General features: G+C 49.2%; 1 protein-coding gene across 4 annotated transcripts in view; it reads right to left on the minus strand.

The window, feature by feature from the left end:
• Positions 1 to 24,179, minus strand: part of LOC141974849 (alpha-2-macroglobulin-like) — a 55,667-nt gene that overhangs the window by 13,045 nt on the left and 18,443 nt on the right. For 2 of the 4 annotated variants that reach the window (XM_074934868.1, XM_074934892.1), the window contains exons 7-27: positions 23,804 to 23,888; positions 22,650 to 22,773; positions 21,574 to 21,688; positions 21,284 to 21,393; positions 20,647 to 20,808; positions 20,040 to 20,267; positions 19,596 to 19,659; positions 18,467 to 18,609; positions 17,847 to 17,996; positions 16,486 to 16,656; positions 15,421 to 15,517; positions 13,773 to 13,893; positions 12,861 to 13,089; positions 11,592 to 11,718; positions 10,795 to 10,916; positions 5,722 to 5,773; positions 5,038 to 5,121; positions 4,372 to 4,548; positions 1,880 to 1,964; positions 488 to 644; positions 87 to 161 (exon numbers count right to left, since the gene is read on the minus strand). In XM_074934868.1, the coding sequence (XP_074790969.1) occupies positions 87 to 161; positions 488 to 644; positions 1,880 to 1,964; positions 4,372 to 4,548; positions 5,038 to 5,121; positions 5,722 to 5,773; positions 10,795 to 10,916; positions 11,592 to 11,718; positions 12,861 to 13,089; positions 13,773 to 13,893; positions 15,421 to 15,517; positions 16,486 to 16,656; positions 17,847 to 17,996; positions 18,467 to 18,609; positions 19,596 to 19,659; positions 20,040 to 20,267; positions 20,647 to 20,808; positions 21,284 to 21,393; positions 21,574 to 21,688; positions 22,650 to 22,773; positions 23,804 to 23,888 (2,678 nt within the window). The remainder of the gene's footprint in view (positions 1 to 86; positions 162 to 487; positions 645 to 1,879; positions 1,965 to 4,371; positions 4,549 to 5,037; positions 5,122 to 5,721; positions 5,774 to 10,794; positions 10,917 to 11,591; positions 11,719 to 12,860; positions 13,090 to 13,772; positions 13,894 to 15,420; positions 15,518 to 16,485; positions 16,657 to 17,846; positions 17,997 to 18,466; positions 18,610 to 19,595; positions 19,660 to 20,039; positions 20,268 to 20,646; positions 20,809 to 21,283; positions 21,394 to 21,573; positions 21,689 to 22,649; positions 22,774 to 23,803; positions 23,889 to 24,179) is intronic. The other 2 variants (XM_074934882.1, XM_074934876.1) reach the window with 2 other exon arrangements.

Consider the following 24,179-nt stretch of genomic DNA (forward strand, 5'->3'; position numbering starts at 1 on the left):
TTTTTAAAGGCTTCTCTCTTGAGATGGGAGCTGGGGACCCCCAAGTTGGCAGCCTATGTCTGGCTTGAGGAGTTACAGGTACGTACAGTGATGGGCAGAGGAATCTCCAGCAGTGCGATGGTGATGTAGGCAGAGAGCGTGACCTCATCGTCCACCCCGCCCTGCAGGGAACCACAGAGAGAGACATTAACCCTGAAACCCTGCCCACTAGCCCCTCCTCCCAGGGGTGTTCTACTTCCCTGTTCTTCCCACACTATGGTAGCTTCCATGTATCTGCTCCTCTTCTCCCTTCCCCTGCCCATGGTCGCTCCATGTATAGTATGGCACCCCCTGCTCTTGCCTCCCTTAGTAGATCTCATCTGCCCCAACCCCAAGTGCGGCAGTGGCTGAGCTGTTCCCATGAGGAGTTGCACGCTCTCTCTGTGTCACTGGAGTCCTGTATGGGGCCCATGAGGCCCATGGGAAGCCGGCTGGGCAGATACGTCACCTTTATGGCATTGTTCAGGAGCGTCCCGGAGCTGCGGAAGCAGCCGTTGTCCTTCTGCTTGCCAGCAAGCCAGGCCAGGGCGTCCTGGATGTGCTTCTCCTCGATGAAGATGTGAGAGCGGGCCTGCGCAAAGGACTTGAGGACGAAGGCCGTCAGCCTGCGACAGAGAGTGGGCAGCAGTGAGAGCTCCCTCCCATGCCCTCTGCTCGCTGGAGGGGTGGGGTCCTGGGGCATCGCCAGCCTGAGGGGAAACAGCAGGGGCCAGAGAGCTGGTGGCCATGGGCCAGGGAACCATTAGCTCACTCAGCCACCTACTGACATGCAGCAGAGCCTGGCGGCAAGACCCAGCACTCGTCTGACAGGGCACAGCTAAACTGCCCGTTTTAGGACAGGAAGTGAGCCAGCTTCCTGTGTTGGTTTCAAATGGCTGGGGCACAGTTTAGGGGTGGGTTTAGGGGGTGGTTGTCCAGAACCCTTGGGAGAACAGACCTCAGAATCTTCAGTGACCAGGAATGGCCAGGACGCTGGCTCTGCACTTTCTTATGAGAAAAACAGCAGCACATCGCCCCCTAGCATCAGACTGGGGTCAGCACTCAGAGGGAGAATGCCCCTTACTGAGCCACCCACCCCGCTCCCTGCAGCACAGCGCCCCCTAGCACCACACTGGGGCAATAGAGTCAGTAGTGGCAGAGGGAAAAGCAACCCCTACAGAGCTGCCCACTGCCACTCCCTGCAGAATCTGTTTGTTCACCCAGCAAGGCATGCACTAAGCATTGAGGGGCTGTGATGGCTCCACCCTCAGTTACCAGCCTCTTCATTATCCTGAGGGCAGTGGTGGCCAAATTTTCTGGCTGAGGATCAAACCCATAATTAAAGAAAGGTCAAGTATCCACAGTCTGGACTTCGGGGAGGATTCTCTGCCCTGTTCTGACCCCTGCACCTTACTCAGGTAACATAAAGGGAGCTGAAACTACCAGCAAGTCACCCAGCAGGGAAATCTTTGGCCGGCACTTTTATGCCATCCTCCCTATAGCCCCTGGTACAGAAAGTGAGTGGCTGGAGTGTGCAGTGTTCTGGATACACCTAGCTGATGTATGGTCCTCAAGGGATTGTGACCAACTGGAGCAAGTTAGAACAGCCCCCAGGCTGCTCTGAGCTGAGCAGGGAATGAGGAGGCTGTAAATGGTTATTAATCCAAAATCAAAGGCCTCTAGCATATGAACTAAAGGAGATCTCCCTTCCCTACCACCTCTCATAGTTGCCTTATCCCACATCATCAGCTCTAGAGCTCCTCCCCTTTCCTCCACACCTTCATGATCAGCACCTGTTAACAATGGGCAAGCACCAGGTTATATCGAGAAGGGAAAGAATTCAGCAGCACTGACATCTTACCAGGTGTTCCCTGATTGCCCATAACGTGGCCCAAATGTGCTGTAGGAGCCGTCCAGGTGTTTGTACTTCAGCTGTGTCTGGTAACCTGAAAGGGAGAATGAAGTTGTGTTTTACTGCAATAAAGACCAGCTGTAGACGTCAGCCAGGAAAAGAGAATTTTCAGCCCTGTCTACACACAAACATTCTGCTTGAATTGTACCAGTAGTGTTAAAATGCTGCAAAAACCCCACTGTGGATATAGTTACGATAGTATAAAAATGCTAATACCAGTACAGCTTGTTCCCAGATCGGAAAGGGGTAGAACTGCATCCACACTACGGGTTGTACTGATTAAATTATTTTGGTAAAATATCACCACCTAACTGAAATAGTTACACTGGAACAAAGTTGGGTTTAGATCAAGTCTGAGACCCAGAAGCAGGTCCGATGTAGAGTACACAAGCCAGGCAGGCCTCCCATTCCTAAAAATAGCCTCAGTCTCTCAGCAGAGATGCCTTGGTCTTCTATTAGGTGTTAAATGAAAGTACAGGGAACAGGGTTATGATGTGCATCTACTAGCCACCTTATACCAGGTTCAAGGATCCCTTTGCAGCACCTAAAATAAATGGGAAGGCTGCCTCTGAAAGATTGCTGAACCTCATTAAAAACAGGGTGGAGCAGAAATGGAGAATGAGGAATAATCAAAAGTGTGACCCAAAGTGGGGCTGTTGTGAAAAGGGCCCCTGGTCACTCAGCAGCTCTGCCCTGCATGTGTTCAGAGTCATGGCTACTGGCTTTACTGGCAAAGGTCATGTCCACATTAGGAATAAAGGAGCATTACCAACATTGCTAGCTAACATGTGTTTAAATCCTAACACAGACAAGGTACGTGTAGTTTCACACATTAGCTGGTCGAGTTATTCTTAGCGAGGAGCCTAGAGTTTACCTTGATCAACTAACATGTATTAAAACTACAAGTTGGCTAAATGTGCTACAAACAGACAAATCTCCACTAGTGAAAACAAGGCTTAAACCCAGATGTCATAAACATACAGCAAAGGGCAGCATAAAATCCCTCCTTTACCTGTAAAGGGTTAAGAAGCTCAGCTAACCTGGTTGGCACCTGATCAAAAGGACCATTAAGGGGAGAAGATACTTTCAATTCTAAGGGGGAAGGTTTTTGTTTTGGGCTTTTGTTGTTCTCTCCAGAGACAAAGAGAGAGATCAAGCAAGTAATCCAGCTCCTACTGAACAATACTTCCAAAATTACAGAAACTGTAAGTAATAGCAAGGAAATGCGTTAGAGTATCTTTTGTTTTAGCTTGCGAATTTTCCCTATGCTAAGAGGAAGGTTTATTCTTGTTTTTTTGTAACTTAAAAGTTTTGCCTAGAGGGGAATCCTCTGTGTTTTAAATCTTATTACCCTGTAAAATTATCTTCCATCCTGATTTTACAGAGGCATTTCTTTTACTTTTTTTTCCTTATAATAAAAGTTCTGTTTTTAAGAATCTGTCCTAAAAACCCAAGGCTCTGGTCTGTGCTCGCCTTGTTTATGCTCAAGCCTTCCCAGGAAAGGGGGTGAAGGGACTTGAGGGGACATTTTGGGGAAACAGGAACTCCAAGTGGTCCTTTTCCTAAATCTTTTTCTAACTCACTTGGTGGTGGCAGTGATACGGATCCAAGGACAGGGAAGAATTTGTGCCTTGGGGAAGTTTTTAACCTAAGCTGGTAGAGATAAGCTTAGGGGGTCTTTCATGCAGGTCCCCGCATCTGTACCCTAGAGTTCAGAGTGGGGAGGGAACCCTGACACCAGGTTTTGCTCCATTTACTGCTGCCAGAGCTGCAGAACCAACCCAGCTCTTCTTCTCTGCCTTGCACGTCATCAGCAGAAATGCACCCAGTGCACCCTGTGCAGTTCACCCAGTGCAGTGCAGCACCCAGGCTGTGTCATTCAGTCATTCATCCACATGGACCCATCTTCTCCCATCAAGCACTTCCAGAGAGTAGAGTTCTCTACATTCCTAGATGTGACCCTAGATCTAAGCATGCTACTGTGCTATGGCACCCCCTGTTGGGAAGTGATCTATTGTAACACCAACCATTAAAGGAGTAACTACTCAGCATAGCTCCTGGGAAAGGGAACCTCTTTCCTCTGGTGCGGGGTGGAGTGGGAGGGGGTGTCAGAGGCCCTGGTTCAAAGGTGTATGATGAGGGGTCAGTTGTGACAGTGCTGCCAATACACTGGTGGCTAGGAAAGGCTTATAGGCCACCTGGGAAGCCGAGTCTGGTTTCCTGGGGTAAGAGTGAATTACCACTGGGCTCACACACTGGAGAGCAATGGGGATGACAGGGCTGAGAAGGTTCAAGTGGGCTCCCCCCTAGAGACAGGTGGTCCCCTCAGTCCATCCATCCTTCCCAGTGGAAGCATTATCTGAGCAAGGCAGACACAAAAAGCTCCTAGCATGACCTTGGATCGGAGCAAGTAAAGAAACAAAAGCCCTGTCCCTCCTCACCGCTGACTAAGTATCCGATGGCCTTGGATTTGGTCTCCTCGCTCAGCTGCCCTGTCTTATTCAGATAGTCCAGGACGTAGATGTTGGGGGCAAACAGGACCATGTTCTGCTCCCCGCAGCCGAAGGGCATTTGGAGAAGCTGCTGCAGGTTCTGCATGGCTGTGCCCAGAATATCGCCTGGGGATGGAGACACAGGGAGTCAGTGTGGCCCAGCTGCCCGCCTGCGGAGGCAGAGTGCACCGCAGAGCAAGGATGCTAATGTGAGACATCCGTAACAGGCTTGTGAGATCACAGGCAATAGGAGGGAAAGAGAGACACACACACAACCCAGAGAAAGGAGGAGACAGAGAAATATGCTCTGAGAGAGAAGGGACACATGAAAGGCAAAGTGAAGGGCGTGCTGCTGGAAGGACAGATGGGAGCACTAGGCTGGATGAATAGCTAGAGACGTGGGCCCAGAGGCAGAGGTGGGGGGAAGGAGAGAGAAAAAGGGGTGAAGTGCTAGCAAGAGACTACAGCAGTGGGCAGCTGGGGGATAAGTGGAGGGGCTGTGATGGGTGCACAAAGGGGTGAGGAGTGGAACGGGTAGAGAGACCAGAACCGTCAGGAAGGGGGAGGGAACGGCAGCAGCACCCACAGCTGGGCTCCTCGGACTGCCTCACTTACCCAGCACTGAGAAATAGGCTCTGGCCGAGCCCTGCACCACGTTCTCTGGGAGCTTCAGCGGCATTAGCTGCGGCGCTGTCTTTCCTGGGGAAAAGTGACATAGACGGGATTGTAGTAAAATCCCCCCCTGTGTAGCAGTGAGCAGACCCCACCACAGGAGCTAGGACACTGCCCCTGCTGCTGTCTTTCCCCTGGCACTGCACAGGGGCTCCCTGCCTTTAGCAGCTCCATTCCTCCACAGCTTTATAGTGAACCCATCTCCAACTCCCCTCTCAGGAGTGGATCCCCTCACCCGCCACCCCAGCCCTCCACATGGAGCGAGGTGTCACCACCTGGCGAGACACGGGAACTGTAGTCTCCAGCTCTTTCTTTGGCACCTTCCACTTTGTAATTTCACTCCATGGAATCAGAGAGTGAGAGAAGGGGAAAGCCACATTAAATCCCATCTAGCCCATCCTCCCAGGACCCGGGTCAGGAACGTTCCCTAAGGCCTACGCTTCCAGCCCTTCCCTTGGGCGCCATTCCAGCCCTTCAGTGTTAGGAAATGTTTCCTCGTTATCCAGCTGGAGGTATCTCACTTTCTTCGGTCCCATATTACTGCTTCTCGTTAGCTCTTCCCCTCGGACACCCGGGGTTTCCACTCTTCCCTTTGCAGAAGCAGGTCAGGAGGGGTGGGGCTCTTACCAGCTGCACAGAGCAGGAAGTTGTAGGTCGTTTCCTTCTCAAGCCCTTCAGGCTTTGGGTTGAGGAGGAAAAGGGAAGGGGAAGAAAAATCAGAAAGGTGAGAACCTGCAGAGACATTGAGCACCTGGTTTCAGAAACATCTGGGCAGGGGTGATGGAGATAGATGAGGAGGAGGAAAAAGTTGGGGAGAAGAAAAAGAAAGAAAGAAAGAAAAGGGACTGAATCAGAGAAAGAGGGAGACTTGCAAATTCTCATGTAATAATAATTCTCATAAAGCCAGCAGATAATAGTTGGAAATCAGCTACTAAGAAGTTATTGCCTCCTCGCTCCCAAGGGGAGGATATTGCAGTGATCTACCATGGGTGAGTAGTTGCTGTTAGCACACTGTAAAACATGGGCTTTGCTTGTGATACAGAGAGAACTTCCAGCTTTACACCAGGTGCTGGTGCTGATAATATGCTGTGATGCTAATGAAGTGAGGTAGGGGCTCAATCCTGCCAAGTGTTTAAGCCTGTTTGAGATCAATGGGACAACTCATGTGCCTAAAGTAAAGCAAGCTTTGCTGAGTCAGGGCCAAAGCGCTCAGTGCCATGAAATGATATATTGTAATGACTGCAGGGCCACCTAGAAATTCACCGTTACACACTGTGGCCGATTAGTCCTGTAGGGCTACAGTAGGGATAGAACTCAGCTCCTCTTGCTCCAAAGGCCCAGACCCCCATGGCTTGAGTGAAGGAAGAAGCCCTGTTATTTATTGAGATGACCAGAACAGTTTTGACTAAAACTCAGGAACTAAATGTTGTGAAAAAAGAGGGTTTAATCAAAACAATTTTTGGTTTTGGAACACACCCCTCCCCCGCAAATTTTTATTCTGAGACTAGTCGTTTTTCCCCCCTTTTATAACTGTTTTCCAACTTTTGCCAGGTGGAAAACAGTAGCCAAGTGTGAAAAGGGGCTTTCCCTCTCTTTCAAAAAACCTTTCCCTCTCTTTCTTCAGTCGAAAAAGGTTAAAACTTTTTAAAAGTGTGTGTGTATGGCAGGGGGAAGGGGGAGAATCCAAAAGTTGAACCCTCCCCCCCCCACACACACACTAAAACAACATTTGAGGTTAATATGAACATTTTTGTTTTGTTTCAAAATGTCTTTTCAAAATTAATCTCAGTGACAAATCTGCTGTTGAGTTTCACAGGAAATTCAAATGCAGTGCTCAAATATTTTTTAGATTTTTTTTTTTCTGGTGAAAGATTCACTGGGGAGAAAAATCCTGTTTTCCAACCAGCTCTAACTTTTTGTTAGCCTAGCAAACACAGATGAGCATTTCTGATTCCATCAGGTAGAGGGCAGTGGTGCTCTAGTCAGTTCTTTAAAATAATAAGGCAAGACCTTAGAATTTCAGGGTTGGAAGGGATCTAGTCCAACCCCCTGCTCAAAGCAGGGCCAATCCCCAATTTTTACCCCAGATCCCTAAATGGCCCCCTCAAGGGTTGAACTCACAACCCTGGGTTTAGCAGGCCAATGCACCAACCACTGAGCTATTCCTCCCCCCAGTACCCCCCCCTAAAGTTGCTACTAGTCTCCTATTACTTTAAGCCCAATTTTCATCTCCTTCGTAATTCTGAGAAAAATAATCTGTGTTTACAGAACTGTCAGATCAGCCCAAGATAAAGTTGGACAGTTCCACTAATGCGAAGGAAGCAAAGTGAATACTTCTTCAGCTGAAGCCATTTAGAAATCACTTACTTCAAATTTTTTTGTGAAGTGTTTCACAGTTCTTTGTGTTCCTATGTATTGAAAAAGGAGCCAAGTTAGAATTCAAATTTCACTTGGCACATAGGATAACTTTAAAGCAAAAGCCAAAACAGATTCACTGTAAGAGGACAGAATCATAGAAACGTAGGGCTAGAAATGAGAGGTCATCTAATCCACCCCCCTCAGAACGTGGCAGAGCCAAGTACACCTAGACTATCCTGGACAGGTGTTTGTCCAAACTGTTCTTAAACCTGCAATAATGGGGAATCTGCAGCCTTCCCAGGTAACCTGTGCTAGAGCTTATCTACCCTTACAGTTAGAAGTTATTCCTGGTATCACACCTCTCTTGCCAATTTCTTCTTGTTTTACTCTTGGTGGACATGGAGAACAACTGATGACCATTCCCTTTGTAGCACATATTTGAAGACTGTTATCTTGTACTCCCCTCAGCCATCTCTTCTCTAGACTAAATATGCCCAATTCTTTCAACCTTTCCTCATACGTCAGGTTTTTTCATTTTTGTTGCTCTCCTTTGGACTCTCTCCAATTTACTCATGTCTTTCCTAAAGCGTGGCACCCAGAACTGGCCACAGGACTCATTCTTATCTTGAAGCTTACAGAGTTGTTTTTTTCTGGGTTGATACAATAATGTGAATTGTATCTTACTAAAAAGGTGGCATCCATTTCTGTAACTCAGAGAGGAGCTGCAGTATTAGATCATGTGTTACTGCTTGCATCAAACAATTTAAAAATGATTAGTGCTTTCCTATAATGGAGAGAGGAGTGGCCACCTTCTATCACGTGATATTGCTCTGATCAGACTATGTAACAAATTATCACTACTTCCCTATTACATAGAATAGCTGTGGAGGATTATATTATGAGTTATTATTAAGTCTCGTTGGGTGTCATTTTTAAAAAAAATGGGAAAAGCCAGGGGTTCCTCATCACAAAATACTGAAAGAGACAAATTTATAGAAAAATATACAAAAAAAATTGGCTCACATTATCTTGAGATTTTTTTTAAAATTATGAAGCTAAATTATTTAAAATAAATAATGATAATTCACAAATAATTCAAAAATGTTCTAAATGCAGTCACTCTCCCATATTCCACTACACTGGTCACATACAGCACAAGATTTGTTACAGGTCCTGGAAGTGTCCTATTTGGGGAAGGGCTGGCAGGGTTTACAAGAAAATAAGGAAATTTTTGGAAAAGCTTTTCTTTGCTGTAAAATGAAGATTCAGGTTAACCAAAACATTTCTCATATTTGTGCTGCATTCACCAAATTGTTTCAATGAAAAAAATCAAAACATTTTATTTGGACATTTTCGAAATAAAATGTTTTGATTTTTCAATTCAAAATTGCTTTTTTCATTTTAATTTTAGTTCAACACTATTTTTTTTAAAAGGGTAAAAAAGATTGAAAAAGAAAGAGCATTTCATGTCAGGTCAAATCAAACATTTTGTTGGACTTGAAACTACATTTTTTGACTGTTTCGGTTCACCAAAAAACCCTGAAACATTTCTATTTGGGTTGGCCCAAAACGATTCTTTTTTTGATTTTTCAGTTGGCCAGCAAACCAAAAAATCAGTTATTCGCACAGCTCAATTTACAAGGACCACGGTCCACATTCACAGCTGGTGTAAATCCGCAGAGCTGCATTGGATTGAATGGAGCTATGCCAATCTACACTGCTGAGGGCTTGATCCCATGACTTGTTATAGACAAAACCGAAAAGTCATGGTTTCTGTCCCAAAAGACATGGCTGTGTCAAACCTATCACCTTTGCTCATTATTTCAATCACACGGTGCAACAAGGTACCAGTATTTTCCTGTAAGAAGTGATGCAGTATTACAGTTTATATTGTAGTGACTTATCGTTGCTTCCCTTTACAGCATTAGACAATGTGTGATCATATGAAGTCATCAAGATTTCTGTAAGCGGGGGAATAGTCCCGCTCTTGTGGGGAACTTTCCTGGCTTCTGCACTACCCCGGTGAAGTGGGCTAGCGAAAGGATCTGAGTCCTCGCTCCCACTTCCTTTACCCAGTGGCCTCCCTGCCCTTGAGGACTCCCCTTCCACTCTCCTGTCTGGCAGAGTCCTCATAACCCCAACAAGGCTGGGCCCAGGATTCCTGGGGGGCTCAACCCCCAACCCTGCTGTGGTCACCTAGGACAGGGGCTAGGGTGCCCCCACTCCGGGGTACTCTCTGTGCACTTCTCTGACCCACTGACCATTACATACATGTTAAAGCAAATGCAAGTTATTTAATCAACAATTAATTTTAAAAAGAATAAGGGAAAATGGGAAAGGTGAAAGGAAACACATCACCCCGCTCTGTGGCAGGGAACATCACAAACAGTGTCTCTGGAATGTCAAGGCAGTTCACAGTCTGTTCCTTGTAAGTCCCAGGCCTTCTTCTCAGGCCCTGGTTGTGCTGCAGGGATGCAGTGGGTTGGACACTTGCTCTGGTGGTGGCCACACGCTCTCAGGCTCTAAGTGGTAGGACCCTTCTTCCCAGTGTTGCCCCCGCCCTGTCGGGGCTACGATCCAAGCCTGGCCTGCAGAACCCCTTGGCTGAGGCGTCTCCCTGTGCTGGGCCCACTGCCCAGGGTCCCCCTCGCTCTCCCCAGCTGCTCACCGCACCCAGCTCCAGACTGCTCCAGCCTCAGCTGCACCACTCTGTCTCTGCTGCTCTGCCTCCAGCTCCCTGGGCTGCTTCTTTGGCCCCTCTGCCTCCGGTTGCTGCAGCTCTGCTCCCAGGACAGGTCTGCTCTGCAGGCTGCTTTTGTGGCCCCTCTGGCTCTGGTTGCTGCAGCTCTGCTCCCAGGGCAAGTCTGCTCTCTCTGGGCTGTGCCTCTGGCTTTGGGGCTGCAGCTCTGCTCCCAGGACAGGGTCTGCTCTCTCTGGATCTGGCACAGCTCAGCTTGGACCCCTGCTTTCTCCTTAGCTCAGCCCCACTCTGTCTGACCCAGGCAAATCCAGCTCACACGGAGGATGGGACCTCCCTGGCCTCCTGACTCTTTGATTAGCCTGCTCACCCTGTCATTCAGGCTGACCTGGAGCATTGGCCTCTCCCCATTGTTCCTGGGGGCTGTCAGTCTCAGGGTCCTGATTCCCCTTTGACCCTTCCCCCTTTTTAGTACTGGGAGCTAGCCAACCAAAACACCCCCACTGAATGTTAGTAAGGGGGCAACAGTCCCCTTACATTTCCCAATAGAACCAAGAAGACCTGCAGCATTATATCAGTTGTCACTACAGAGCAGTAAATTATCATGGCTTCTCTATTCCACAGGGACTAAAGAGCCCACCTACCTCCACTAACAGCTGTTTGATCACCGTGTCCCTCCGCCCTTTGTCCAGGGACTCTACTACCTCGTTCCCGCAGGGCAGATCTGTCTTCAGGGCCTGAGCGCTCACTGAGAAATTCACAGTACCTGGAACAAAGAAGGATAAGTGTTCTGCCAGGCACTGCAGGTACAGGGGTGTCAGTGTCATTCGCTTGGTGTTGTGCTTTGCAGCACCACTGATTACATGGAAACCTCTCTAAAGAGGGCAGAGCTCAAGTCACATGTAGGTTAGCACTATAGCACAGCTCTGCAGAAGCCTTAGTTCCAACCCCTCGGCTTCAACAGCTACACTGAATGGGGCTGGGCAAGATGGAGAGGAGGGGAGTGCAGGGGCAGGTCTTCAGATTCTGACACTCAGACCCCTGCATGGTGTCACAGCCATCATCTTTCTTTTCCAGAAATTTCAGACCCAACCAGTCTGTCGGTCCAAGTATTTATATGGCCCTCATCGCAGTCGTGTATTGCACCTGCCATACATGGATGAATGTATTATTCCAATTTTACAGATGGGGAAACTGAGGCACCGGAACATTGACTTTCCCAAGCGCTGGACACTGAGTCTAGGTTTCCTGAGTCCAGTCCAGTGCCTCAGCCATAAGGCCAGCCTTCCTCCTTTCACAGCAGATCAGTCCCTTCCAGAGAGGTTGGAAACGCCAGAAATCTTATCCAGAAATTTCAGTGCCATTTGGTCCCTTTCACAGAGGTTTTGGACCCATCCATTAGTCCCTGATCCTGAGATTTTGAAGTTGCCAGGTCCCTTACCCAGAGATTTTGGGGTCACAGCCCAGGACACTGTTTTCCGTCCGTTCACACAGAGACAATAAGATTCTTCTTCCTTCTCCACAGGGGTAGCCCGGAAGTCATTAGATGAAACCAGTGAGATGTTGACCTGTCCATTGTACAGAAAGGTGCCATCAGGCAGGGAGAGAGAAGGGTTCAAGGGCATTGTGGGTAAATGGAGATGAGACAATGCAGGGGAGGAGAGGGGGCAGGGAGTTTGGGGGCCACAGGGATTTGGTGGGGCAGGGATTGAGGTGGGGAAAGCTGAGAGGTACCGTGGTTTGGGGAAGTGCAGGAGACTGAGGAGGGGCAGAGAGTTGGGTGCATGGCTCTGAAGAAAGAGGAGATTGCAGGGCCTGAGGGACTCGGGACCAGTTGTGGGAATAAAGACAAAATGGTGACCTCAAATTTACCACCTTGGCATGAGTCTGAGACCCCTCTGGTGTCTTGTTAGGGGAGGAGGTGAAGTGATGGCTGTGGGGGATGGGGGGCTATCTGGGAGTAGCTGAGAGAGAACAGAATTGGGGACCATCAGTGAGTATAGCGAAGGGCAGGAAAGGGACGGGGAAGAGGATGAGAGTGCCTTGGGGGCTCTTAACACCATAGAGCTTGTTCCCGCTTCACTTTATCTAGAATGAAACCCATTTAAATAAAAGCTGAGAGAAAAGTCACCACAATTTTGCAGGGACCCCCTTCCTGAGTCCCCTCCAGTCCCTTGTGCTGGAGCAGGAATACACTGCAGGCCAGTGGGGCTAAAGAGTCAGTGCCGTTTCCATGGATGCAACAGGCCAGTGAGTTTCCCAGCAGCTGTAGTGCAGCTGGGGGGCTTGTGTGGCATGAGGCCAAAGGCCAAGCACGTGTCCATTCCAGGAAGCCGGGAGTCTCCGCTAGAGTAAGGGGTGATGCACAGTGTGTGGTCACCCTAGGTACCTTGCTTGCCATGGGGTCATGAGATAGGCACAGGAGGTCTAAGGCCAGGTGCCTTCAGCCACACAGGAAGTTGATCTCAGGTATATCTGCAGCTCGCAAACCTTTGTCAGCCAAACAGATTCCTTTTTCCTAATGCCCACTCTGTACCCCAGTAGTAACACACACCTAGGAGCCTATCAGATTCCTCCTTTCCATCACCCATTTCTTACCACTGTAATAAGACAATTTCTTAGGGGCCAATGAGCTGCCTCCCCTGGATGGGAAACCACATGGGCCAGTTGCAACATGGTCTCCTCCCTGCCCCCTGCAAATGTCCCTTACCCTGATGCAGCAGGTCAGGTAGTTGAAGACAGTGGCCTTTAGCGTGAAGGCCTCGCCGCGCACCACAGAGTAGGGCAGAGTGAGCTCCACGAAGAAGGGCTGGAAGGCTCTGAGGGACACGGTCGGGGACAGGCCAAAGCCAGTATCACTTGAAGTGCAGAACGCATTGGCTTTCCATTCTGTGATGGTGTCGGGGATGGTCACGGCCAAATCAGCACTTCCGTCAGACCTGGTGACCAAACAAGGTGATGGGGGGAGCTTTCCTAGCTTTGCGGGAAAAAACCGTGTCCCTCACAGCATCCTGAATTAACCCCCTCCCCCCATTTGTAACTGCAGAGTCCTTTGGGAGCACTGGGGTGTGCATGCTGCTTGGTTATTGTAGGCTCACTGCAGAGCACTTCCTCCCATCCCATCCTACATCCAGCTCCGCAGAAGAATCATTCAAGTAACAAGACAAGGGGTGGGGTTCCACGGTGAACAGAAAATCCCTCAGACACACGGCTATAGAAAAGGATGAGATGTATAGCTAATAGTGACTTCTGCACAAGAGCTGGGACCAAAAAGAAATTACACCTCCCTCCGACACACACACACACTTCCCAGGCAGGTCACCTCGTGCTGGATCACTTAACAGGGGATTGTCCATTGTGATCCACACAATTAATTGTCTCCCAGTTACTGAGAGGAGAAGGAGTGGCTGTGGTGTATTAGTAGAACTAGTTAACTTACTTCCTGCCTTTCCTCTACCTGCCTATCCATCCCTCATGCTTGTCTCTCTCTAGTCTATCTACAACAGGTACTCCATCTATGACAGAAGGATATAAGCACATCTCATGGTGTCTGAGCAACTTCTTCTGAGTGTCTGTGTAATCCAGTCGACCGCATTCACCACATCCCATAAACATCACTTACTTCACTGGAACTAATTCCCAAATCCACGTCTCAGGGAAATACTTCCGGATGGTCTCCACTGGGCCATGATCGATGATGTGATCCAAAAGGGATGAAGACATCCGCGCAGATGTAAGAGCTTCTTTCAGACATTAGGGGTACAGGGTGTGGCGAGGGCAGAGAGGACATAATATGTTAGACCTTATTCTAAACCATGGCATTTTGTTTCCAGTTAGTGATAGGCCTGATCCTAAACTCTAGATCTAATAACCCTTCCTCACAAACTTCAGCCATGTTCAGACCCAAACTTAGACCTATCTCTGCTTGCAACCAGTCATTCTTTTCCCCACCCCACTCTCCCAGCATCATCATCTTTTTAGAACCTCTTTCAAAGCCCCTGAAAAAATATCTGTATTGCCCGATTGTGATATCAAACTGTCTGCTTTCTAAAGACTTCAGCACCCCTTACAGGGGCGGGATGGATGGACATATTTATTCCCACACCTCCAATCCCAGAGAGTATGGGAAGCCCAGCTGTAATGACTGTGTTGAAGCAGCCCCTAGAGCCCTGCCTATATCCATTTCAATGTGGAATTATCCTGTGGAACTCACTGCCCCAAGACATTATAGATGCAGTAGCGGAGTCAGAGTCACAGGAAAAAAAATTGTATCTGTATATGACGAAGAGTAGCAGCAACACTAGTGACACCAGCTAGGATTCAGATGATCACGGGTATCAGTTCTCGTGCGTCAGGATACAAGCTGATAAGAAGCCCATAGGCCAGGAAGAAATTTACCCCACAGTACTGCACCGTGAGGTGTATTACCAAGGTTTTCCACCTTACTCTGAGGCAGCCACCATTGACCACAGTCTGAAGAGGGATCCTGCACTAAAAAGATGACAGTGCTGATCCAATATGGTCAGGAGGCAGGACATGCCATATATAGACCAGTAGTCTGATGTTCTACAGTAGGAACAGGGACATTGGATTAGAGGGTCAGTGATCTGATCTGGTTACTCTTCATTTCCACTGGTGTAACTGAGAGCATAATTAACATGAATATTTAGCCATCTAATCTCAGAGCTCTTCACAAGGCTGTGTAAGTATAATTAATCCCCTTTTACAGATAGGAATATTAAGGCACAAAGAATTGAAATGATTCACCCAAGTTCAAGTTGATGGGAGAGCTAAGAATGGAGTACAGATTTCCTGATTTCCAGTCCTAAACTCTCCCCCTGGGTTCACACTCCCTCCCCATTGAACCTGGCTCTCTTTCTGCATAGTTTTTTCTCTAGCACTTGCTGAAAGGTGAAAACAAGGGAGTGGAAATTATCCTGTTCCAGGTTGAGAGAGCTGTAACGAAATTCAACAAGATTTAGCAGCCAGTTTGTGCCAGTGCAGCACATCTACATTAGGGGGTGCAAGGTGCCACTGCACCAGTGTAGTTACAACAGTGCACATTTCCTTAGCTGGTGAGCAAGCAGGTGGAAATGGACCAGATTCCTATTTCAGGACTGACTTTCTTGGATTTTGGCCAGCATAGCTGAGAACAGAGTCTGGTCCTACTGGTCTAGTTTCCATGCAGAGGAGAGGGTGAAAGGGAGGGGAGCAGGAAAAGCACCTAACAGGGGGGTATCAGCAGGGCAAAACAAAGCAGGCTCATTTACCAGCAATACCATATGCTTCAGGTACACCGTACATTCTCTCTATGCAGAGTTTGGGCTTATGGACCTTGGTGCTGGTGAAGACTTTTAAACCCATCTCCTGTAAAAAGATAACCCAGACAGGCATGTGGTAAAGTAAACCATACGTCGGGAGATAAATGTGCCATCTGGACTGGACCAGGATGTGACGGGCTTATCACAGTGCAGGGATGGGTCATTGCAAAAGCAGATACGAAGGCTTAAGGGGTCAATGCCTGTGTGGCTGGCGGGAAGCCAACGGCAAGGTCTATGTCAGTGAAAGGCGCCGGACCAGCGGCTGGAGACAGACGTCCTGTGTGTCCTCAGAGCAGGTTCATCAGAGGCATCAGCCATGCAAGCTTCCGCCATGCACTCAGCCCCTGCCGGCTTGCCTCAGCCCTGCCTTGGAGGGAGATCAGCCTCTCTGGCCCAGTCCATCCCCTGCCTCTCTGCTGAGATGCCTAACAAGTCATTGTCAGATGTGCTGGGGATTGGGTGATTTGGGAGTGAGTCCCACTGGCAACAAACCTGAGATCCCGCAGGACACCAAACCCTCACCAGCTGGGGCTGGGTAATTACCCTGGGTGCTGGCTCAGAGCAGCACTCCGCACATGTGTGCATATGCGTGCGTGTGTGGATAAAATGGGGACTGGCACTTCACAGAGACCTACGTAGACGGGAGAGAGAGCGTGTGGGACAGGATCTCTTTGACAAAATGGCTGCAGAGGCTGAGTCGCCCATTTCTGGGCTCTATTTCTTTGCCCCAGCTATTAGGACGTCTCCTTGTCATGTTTAAATTAGTGATGGGAAACCTCTAGAGTTCAGTGGTTGAGAGAGACATTCAGTCCTCAATGCTGGGGGATTCCCATCTGGGGTTTTCTGACCCAGGTTTAGTTATTTCCTTGAATGAGCTAGCTAACAAGCACCCAGCTAAGTGCGCTCAGACAGCACCTATGGGATATGACAGGAGTTTGCTCTGCCAAGAACACGGTGGGGAAATCTTCTGAACTAACAGCAATTTCACACACTAAAGGGAGACGTGGCGCTCACCTTGAGAACGTTGTAGGCATCCCCTTCTCCGTCAGGAGAAATGGGTCCGTAGATGAATCCATTTAAAATGACGTTCTCGAGTGTCACACAAGGGTTATCGTCTTCTTCCTCCAAATCGTGCTCCCGGTAATTATAACCCCTGATCTCCTTCACGGGGAGCAAATCATACACCTGCGGGTATGACATGTTTCGATGTCAGTGACCACAGGCCCAATAATAATAAACCAGCGTGTGCCACCCTAGTGATCACAGACAACTTTAAGCTAACACACCTGTGCGTGAAATCCCAGTGACCAAGGGTGATCCTACAATAACAAAACCCTACAGTAACAGAGCAGAATGTCTGACTCCAGGGCTCAGCACTGACTTTTCAATAATCATAGGATCATAGAATATCAGGGTTGGAAGGGACCTCAAGAGGTCATCTAGTCCAACCCCCTGCTCAAAGCAGGACCAATCCCCAACTAAATCATCCCAGCCAGGGCTTTGTCAAGCCTGACCTTAAAAACTTCTAAGGAAGGAGATTCCACCACCTCCCTAGGTAACACATTCCAGTGTTTCACCACCCTCCTAGTGAAAAAGTTTTTCCTAATATCCAGCCTAAACCTCCCCCACTGCAACTTGAGACCATTACTCCTTGTTCTGTCATCTGCTACCGCTGAGAACAGTCTAGATCCATCCTCTTTGGAACCCCCTTTCAGGTAGTTGAAAGCAGCTATCAAATCCCCTCTCATTCTTCTCTTCCACAGTCTAAACAATCCCAGTCCCCTCAGCCTCTTCTCATAAGTCATGTGTTCCAGTCCCCTAATCATTTTTGTTGCCCTCTGCTGGACGTTTTCCAATTTTTCCACATCCTTCTTGTAGTGTGGGACCCAAAACTGGACACAGTACTCCAGATGAGGCCTCACCAATGTTGAATAGAGGAGAACGATCATGTCCCTCGGTCTGCTGGCAATGCCCCTACTTATACAGCCCAAAACGCCATTGGCCTTCTTGGCAACAAGGGCACACTGTTGACTCATATCCAGCTTCTCGTCCACTGTAACCCCTAGGTCCTTTTCTGCAGAATAATAATAACCCAGTGTGTGCTGACCAATGCTCACCAGCGGCCCTCGAGTAATAAATCAGTATGTGTGGTTGTATCCTCACAAATGGCCCCAGAACTATAAATCACTGGGTGCAGCAACAGTTTTCATGAGCGCCCTACATAGATCAAGCAGTGGGCGCAGACCTTGTGCTGACGCGGGACCCTACAATAACAGGCAGACTGCTCTGCCCTAGCTCTCACGAGTGATTCTCTGCCCTTTCCAGACAAGATCATCTCTTGTGCCCGTTGATCACCAGGCCAGACTGGCACTTACAGAGCTGGGCGAGAGCTCGGCTTCAGGCTTCATGAGGAGGACACTCTTGTCCACAGCACGGATGGCGCACAGGGAGCCCGGGGAGGCTCCGACCCGGAGGTGAGTGTTGGAGGCGGGGAGGCCCTCAGCCAGTGAGAAATGCAAGTCAACCTGCAACCCCAGGAAAGGTGTTAGAGGAGCTACTTCTCCAGATACCTTCACATGCTGCCCCACAGCTCTGCCAATGCCCATCAGTCCTGCCCTACAACACCCCTGCTATTCCAGCCCTGGATTCCCCCCACAGCCTTGCCAATGTTCCTCTGTCCTGCCCTGCAGCCCCCCTGCTATTAAATGCTGGGATCCCACACAGCTCTGCCAATGCCCCTCAGCCCTGACCAGTGCAATATCAGCAGTGCCCCCTATATGTCAGTTCTGTTTCCACCCTCCATAATTCTGCCTATGCAAATTAGTCCTGATGTGCATTCATCTCTCATATTCAATTGCTGATCTATGGTCAGTGCCTGATGGGTCATGAAGCCATTGAACATTTCCTGAGTCTCCCTTGAAATTTGCCATTCCAGGTTCCACAGGTGGGCCATTGTCCATGGGGTGAATGCGAGTTATAGAAACCGGATGCTCACCTTATTGGCAAAGCAGTTTTCAATCTTGAAATCTTCGGAATTGGCGATAACTTCCCCGCTGGGTAAAGTGGTGTATACGAGTACCCGGGCCAGGGGGGCGATATCAGGCCTCACGGGGAGCCTCAGCTCAAATACCTGGATAACTGGCAAATAGAGAGGGGGGTGGCTAAGCTATAGAGAAGCAGCTCCAGGGCCACACATTTCCTTAGGCTCCCTCATGATGGCTGCAATATCAGCCACCCTGAAAAATGCACTATCCAAGGGTAAGAGTTTTGGCGCATAGTTGAGGCTTTTGACTCTTACTGCAGACACCTGGTGTGGGATATTCAGGTGAGATGGGTTTGGTGGATCTCAGCATGTCCTCTAAATCCATGTCAGCTAGAGTCTAGCACTGTCCTCCATCAGTGCAGGATGCCCCTGCCCATGCAATAATGAAGGCGAGGAAAGAAGTGCGTGTTGTACAGTGGCTCTGTGCGGAGGGTTGTGCGCACAGGGTTGCAGAGGGGCTGGGATTCCACACTCCTGCTCCTCAAGGTGGAATTTGCCCAGCCAGCCTGAATCGGTCAAACTGGGAATCCCTTGAGACTGCCATTAATGAAATGAAATCGGTCAGGGGAACTGTGTGTGTGTCAAAGGGAGAGAGAGACCATGACTAGTGAGACAAGGAGGAGAGAGTAAGAGAGAAAGTGAAGAGGAGAGAAGGGTGCTGTTCTCGTCACCTCCTTCAGACACAGCAGCTCAGCCTCCCAGGACAGACAAAGAAAGGCGTGGGGAGAGCTCACAATGAGAATGGGCCGAAATTTTTCAGATGATTTTTTGTTGTTGAAAAATGTAGACTTGGATCAACCAAAAAACATTTCACAAATTTGTGTGAAATTCACCAAATGGTTTTGTTCAGAAAAAAAATTGGCAACAAATCAGAAAGTTTTGTTTCGACATTTCCTCAATGAAAGGTTCCATTTTTCAATTCAAAACAACTCCTCATTTACAATTTCCCTTCAATTCTATTTAAAAAAGATGAAAGCAGCTCAAAAGTGAAATGGTTCAGCCGCTCCCAAACAATTGTTTTTTGAGGTTTCTGGTTCGGCCAGCAAACCGTGTAATCAGTTATTCACACAGCTCTACTCACGCTCTCCATCCCGCACGGGATGCACCTCAGTGCCTGCCCTCACAATGCCTCCCTTGGCCATCACCTGTCAGGAAGAAGAAACCCACCTGTTACAGAGGTCCTGGTGGGAGGTGCGGGATGCTCACGGGGGAATGCTGGGGGTGGGGGGGTGTCTATACCAATGCCTTCCTGTGGGGAAGGAGCAGAAAATCCCGCAGAGTCATACAGAGAGTCCCAGACCCAGACTGGAGTTTATTGGGACCTCGACCAAGTCAGAAATTCTCTCTCCCAGCAGAAACCATCCACTCGCCGGCCAATTCTGCATTTCCTTCACTGGCTTTTACATGTAAATGTCAAAGTCAAGTGAACCTGGCCTCGGGGCAGTTTGGTGGCCTGGGACATATATGGGTGTCTGGCCTCCAGTGCTGTGTCATGTGTACGGAAGTAGAGGTCATGAGGGCTTACCAAATAGTAAAAGATGATTTCCTTCTGCTCCCCCACGGCCTCTGGCTTCAGGATGTAGTGCACCCGGACCACCACATTGGAGCCACAGCTTAAAGTCTGAGACATGGGCTCAATTTTGAGAAAGCTCTTACTCGGGGAGTAAAAGCGTGTTGCTGTGTGAATGACGTTACCATACACAGGGGTGACCCAGTCTGTGTCGTAACAGTTCAGTTCAGATTTATGGTTTGCCTGATAAAGAAGAACATTTTTACATCAGATCAAAAAGTGAGTAACAAGTCTACTAGCATTTCAGAAGGAAAAAGCGGGTAATTTTAAAAACATGTTCTTGGCAGATTTTTCAGTGCACAGTGCATTGATCTGCATTTTCCATGCTTATGTGGAGAGAGACAGAGATGGAGAAACAGTGGGAGAACGACCGAGTGTGTGAAAGACACAGAGAATAAGGGACAGAGAGCAAGAGAGAGAGCAGGAGACTGAAATTCCCAGCCAACAAACTCTTTGTTTTATCTCCCGATGGGCAGAGAGATCAATAAACCCACGGACATCTCCCCTGGAGCTCAGCCAGTGACACCTCCCATCCCCTAGCTCCCTGGATTCAGCCACTCACGGTGATGTGAATGGAGGTGTCTGTGAAGTTGACAGTGTCTATGGAAAACCAGACTCGGCCCTCTTCATTCGTTGTGTAGTTGGCTTTGTATTTGTTTCCCCCTATGGAAATCCGGATTATTTCATTGGTGATTGGAGCATCGGTCCCGTCCACCAGCTTCACCTAAAGGAACAAATCCAATCTCCGTTGCTTATACCAGGCAGGGAAAGCAGTCCCCACAGTCCTAATGAGCCTTTGCCCACGTTATTCCCCTGAGGCAGCTCCAGAGGGTGTTTCCTACAGAGCTGACCACGGGGCAGGTATGTGCGAACATGCTGGGTGAGTCTGAACCACCTGAGGAGGTGGCTTGTCCTCCCAGAGTGTGTGATTGGGAACATGGGAAGGACTGTGCCGGCCACACCAATGGGCCTTCTCCTCTGTATCCTGACTCTGACAGCACCAGGGGGTCAGAGGAAGGTGCTGCAATTCCCACTAATGGCAAGGATACCACAGCATGTGTAGAGGCAGAGGGAGATGGCTCCTGTTCCCGTGGTTTGTGATCATCCCACGTTTTCCCTTTTCCATTTGCACGTTCTCATTCTCCACAGACAAACACACTCGTGTCAGGTAATTTCCTGGGCTCTCAGAGGTTCCCTACCTGCCCAGAGAAGGGGATCCCTGGTATGTAATGAGAGTCCACCTGCTCAAAGCTGATTTTGCTCATGGTGCCTGTGATCTCACTGGAGCCTGTCCCAGTTAACTCCACCCCTGCAAGAAAACACGGCAAAGAGGGGTTTGAACTAATGCACTGACCTGCAGCTCCTCCAGATGCTCCAATGCTGCCCCCCACGTTGTCCAGCTCTGCCAGTGCCCTTCAGTGCTGGCTTGCAACACCCACTGCTATTGCAGTGCGGCCCCACAGCTCCACCAGGTCAGCATGATGCATACCTGTACCCTCTTCTGTGATCTTGCCTTGCACCTCAATTTTCATCACATAACCCTTTCGCTTGAGCTGGAATATTTTAGTCTTCACCACATTGGAGACACAGCCTCGAACGTCCGCCTGAGCCAAAGACGAAATTACCATGGAAATCCCTGTACAATTCAGGTCTGTGTGGAACAGGAACATAGACCCCAGTACCCAAGACATTTGCCTGCTGCTTGGTTTGCCTTAATCCCATCCTCTTACTGGCTTGATCCGGCCTGACTCCCTCTCTTCCCTTCTTCCTCAACAAAGCAATCAAGGCATCTCTGGTCCCAGTGACTTATCCAACATGCAGCCCTCTCTGATGCATTTCACCACAAATTCTCCTAGTTACACACCTGGTTCCCTGATTGTTCAGATCACACCCCCTAGATCTGCAACTTCCCATCAGTGTGATAAATCTCCTTGTGTCTTCTATCCACCCTTGGAATCCTCTCTCGTTCTCCATGCACAATCTTGCTCTCTTCTTCCTTCTCTCGTTCTCGCTCTCATTCTTCTCCTCCTCCTATCTCTGTCCAACCTACTTCTGTTTTCTCTCTCTTACTTTCTTCTCCTTCATAGTCTCCCTCTCTCTCTCTATTGCTCTACCCCTATTCTCTTTACCTCCTTGCCTTGTCTCTCTCTTTCTTCTTCCTCTTGAGTTCTCTCTCTCTCCCAGATCTTAAAGTTCCCTCTTGCTTTCTCCTCTGCTCTGCTCCCCTCCCCATCTCAATCCCGTTCACAGACACAAAAACCTCTCAGGGTCTTTTCTTTCCCAGCTAGAAGAAACATCCATCCAGGGGTGAATCCTGATCTGACAGATGTCAATGGGAGTTTTGCCATTGAGTTCAATGGGGCCAGGATTTCACCCGAGGGGTTTTTCTTCATAATTTATATCCCCCAGCCCTGGCATCACCTCCTAACCAATACCTCCCTCCTGTGAGACAGAGCCCAACCCAGAACACAGAATCCCAGCTGAGGTCTAACAATCCCCTTTGACAGACACAGATCACCCTCCTCAAGACAGTCCTCCTGCCTATGGGATGGGCCTTGGACTCACTTGTCTGGTGAATTCCTCACACACAGCCTCGGCCTCTCTTCCATAGCAGTGTGACCTGGACTGGGAGAATCTCCGGCACACACGGACATTCACCAGGCCGGGGACAGGGGTCCCATAGGTGTATCTGTAACCAGAGAGGTGTTAAAGAGACACAAGGTACTTAGACGGGGAGACAGAGTCAGGCAGAAGAGGCCTTTTGGGGCCCTTTATACCATTACCCCTGAGGACTCTGTTGCTGGTTTCCTAATGTCTATTCTCCAGAGCTTCGTCTAGTCCTGTTTTCCAATGACTCAAGTGACGGGGTTCCAGCCATTTCCCGGGGGAGATTATTCCATTACCCAGCAGGCCTCCCCATTAGGAAATGTTGCCTGATAGTCAGGCTCTTCTGCCCCTTAATCAGTTGTGTTTCCTTTCTCCCAGCTCCCTCCCATTTGGCCACACCTTTCTGGTACGGAAGAGCCCAGACCTGCGGACAGTATTCCAGGTGCAGTCTCCTCAGAGCTGTGGGGCCCAGAGCTGAACACTGTCTTCCAGGTGGGGTCACACTAAGGCTGTATAGAGAGGGATTATCATCTCCCGTCAACGCTACACGACACCTCTGGAGCACTGTTTTCAGCTCCGGACACCTCTTTACCCAAAAGCCATCGACAAATTGGAGGGAGTTCAGAGAAGAGCAAGAAATATGAGCAGGGAGCCGGAGGGAGGGATTTATGAGGAGGGAAGGAAGAGTTAAATCTGGCAAGTCTGGTTACGGGATGTCTAAGAAGGGACGTAATTTCTACCTACAAGTGTCTGAAGGAGGCATCACCAAGGGGGGCCGGGATAATTTACGGAGGCACTTGGGGGTCTGATTAGGAAGGATGATGTTAAAAAAGGGAAAATTTGGGTTGAATAATGGAGAAAACCTTTCTGAGAGGGAGCTGTACGGGGCTGAGGCATTGTTTCCCGGGGCAGGGGAGGAGCCCCATTGCTTGGGATGTTTAAAACTTGGGCTGGATGCAGACTAGACAGTAGGGAACAATCCTGCCCAGGGCCCTTGGGGATGGAGAGAAAGTGACCCAAGGGGCCTTCTCCAGCTCTGGTTTCTGGGGGTAGCAGCAGGAAGGCAACGGTGGATGAGCACAAAAAACGGTGACTCAAACCCTGAAACTCACAGACCACAGACGGCCACTTTCAGCTCCTCATCCTGGATGGTGATTTTCTTGGGCAGCTTCACCAACACCTCGTACTTGGGCAGCACTGAGGGAGACAGACAGGCCAGATGTTGAGCAGAGCAGAGGGAACACGTGTACATCACTGTCACTACCCCACTGAGTGACAGACACAGCCTCTCTCCCTCCCCCCCCCCCCGCAACGCATGGTGCCAGATCTTCAGCCTGCTATAAATCACCACAGCTCCATGCCCCTCAGTGCAGCTGAGCCAGTTTACACCAGCTGAGGATCCGGCCAGGGACCGTGGAACTGAAGAGAAAGACACCGTAACCCCTGCTCCCCTCCCCTTCGCTCCCCTTGCCCAACCCTGCCCGCAGG

The sequence above is a fragment of the Natator depressus genome, chromosome 1 (assembly GCF_965152275.1).
Source record: "Natator depressus isolate rNatDep1 chromosome 1, rNatDep2.hap1, whole genome shotgun sequence".
Lineage (NCBI taxonomy): Eukaryota > Metazoa > Chordata > Testudines > Cheloniidae > Natator > Natator depressus.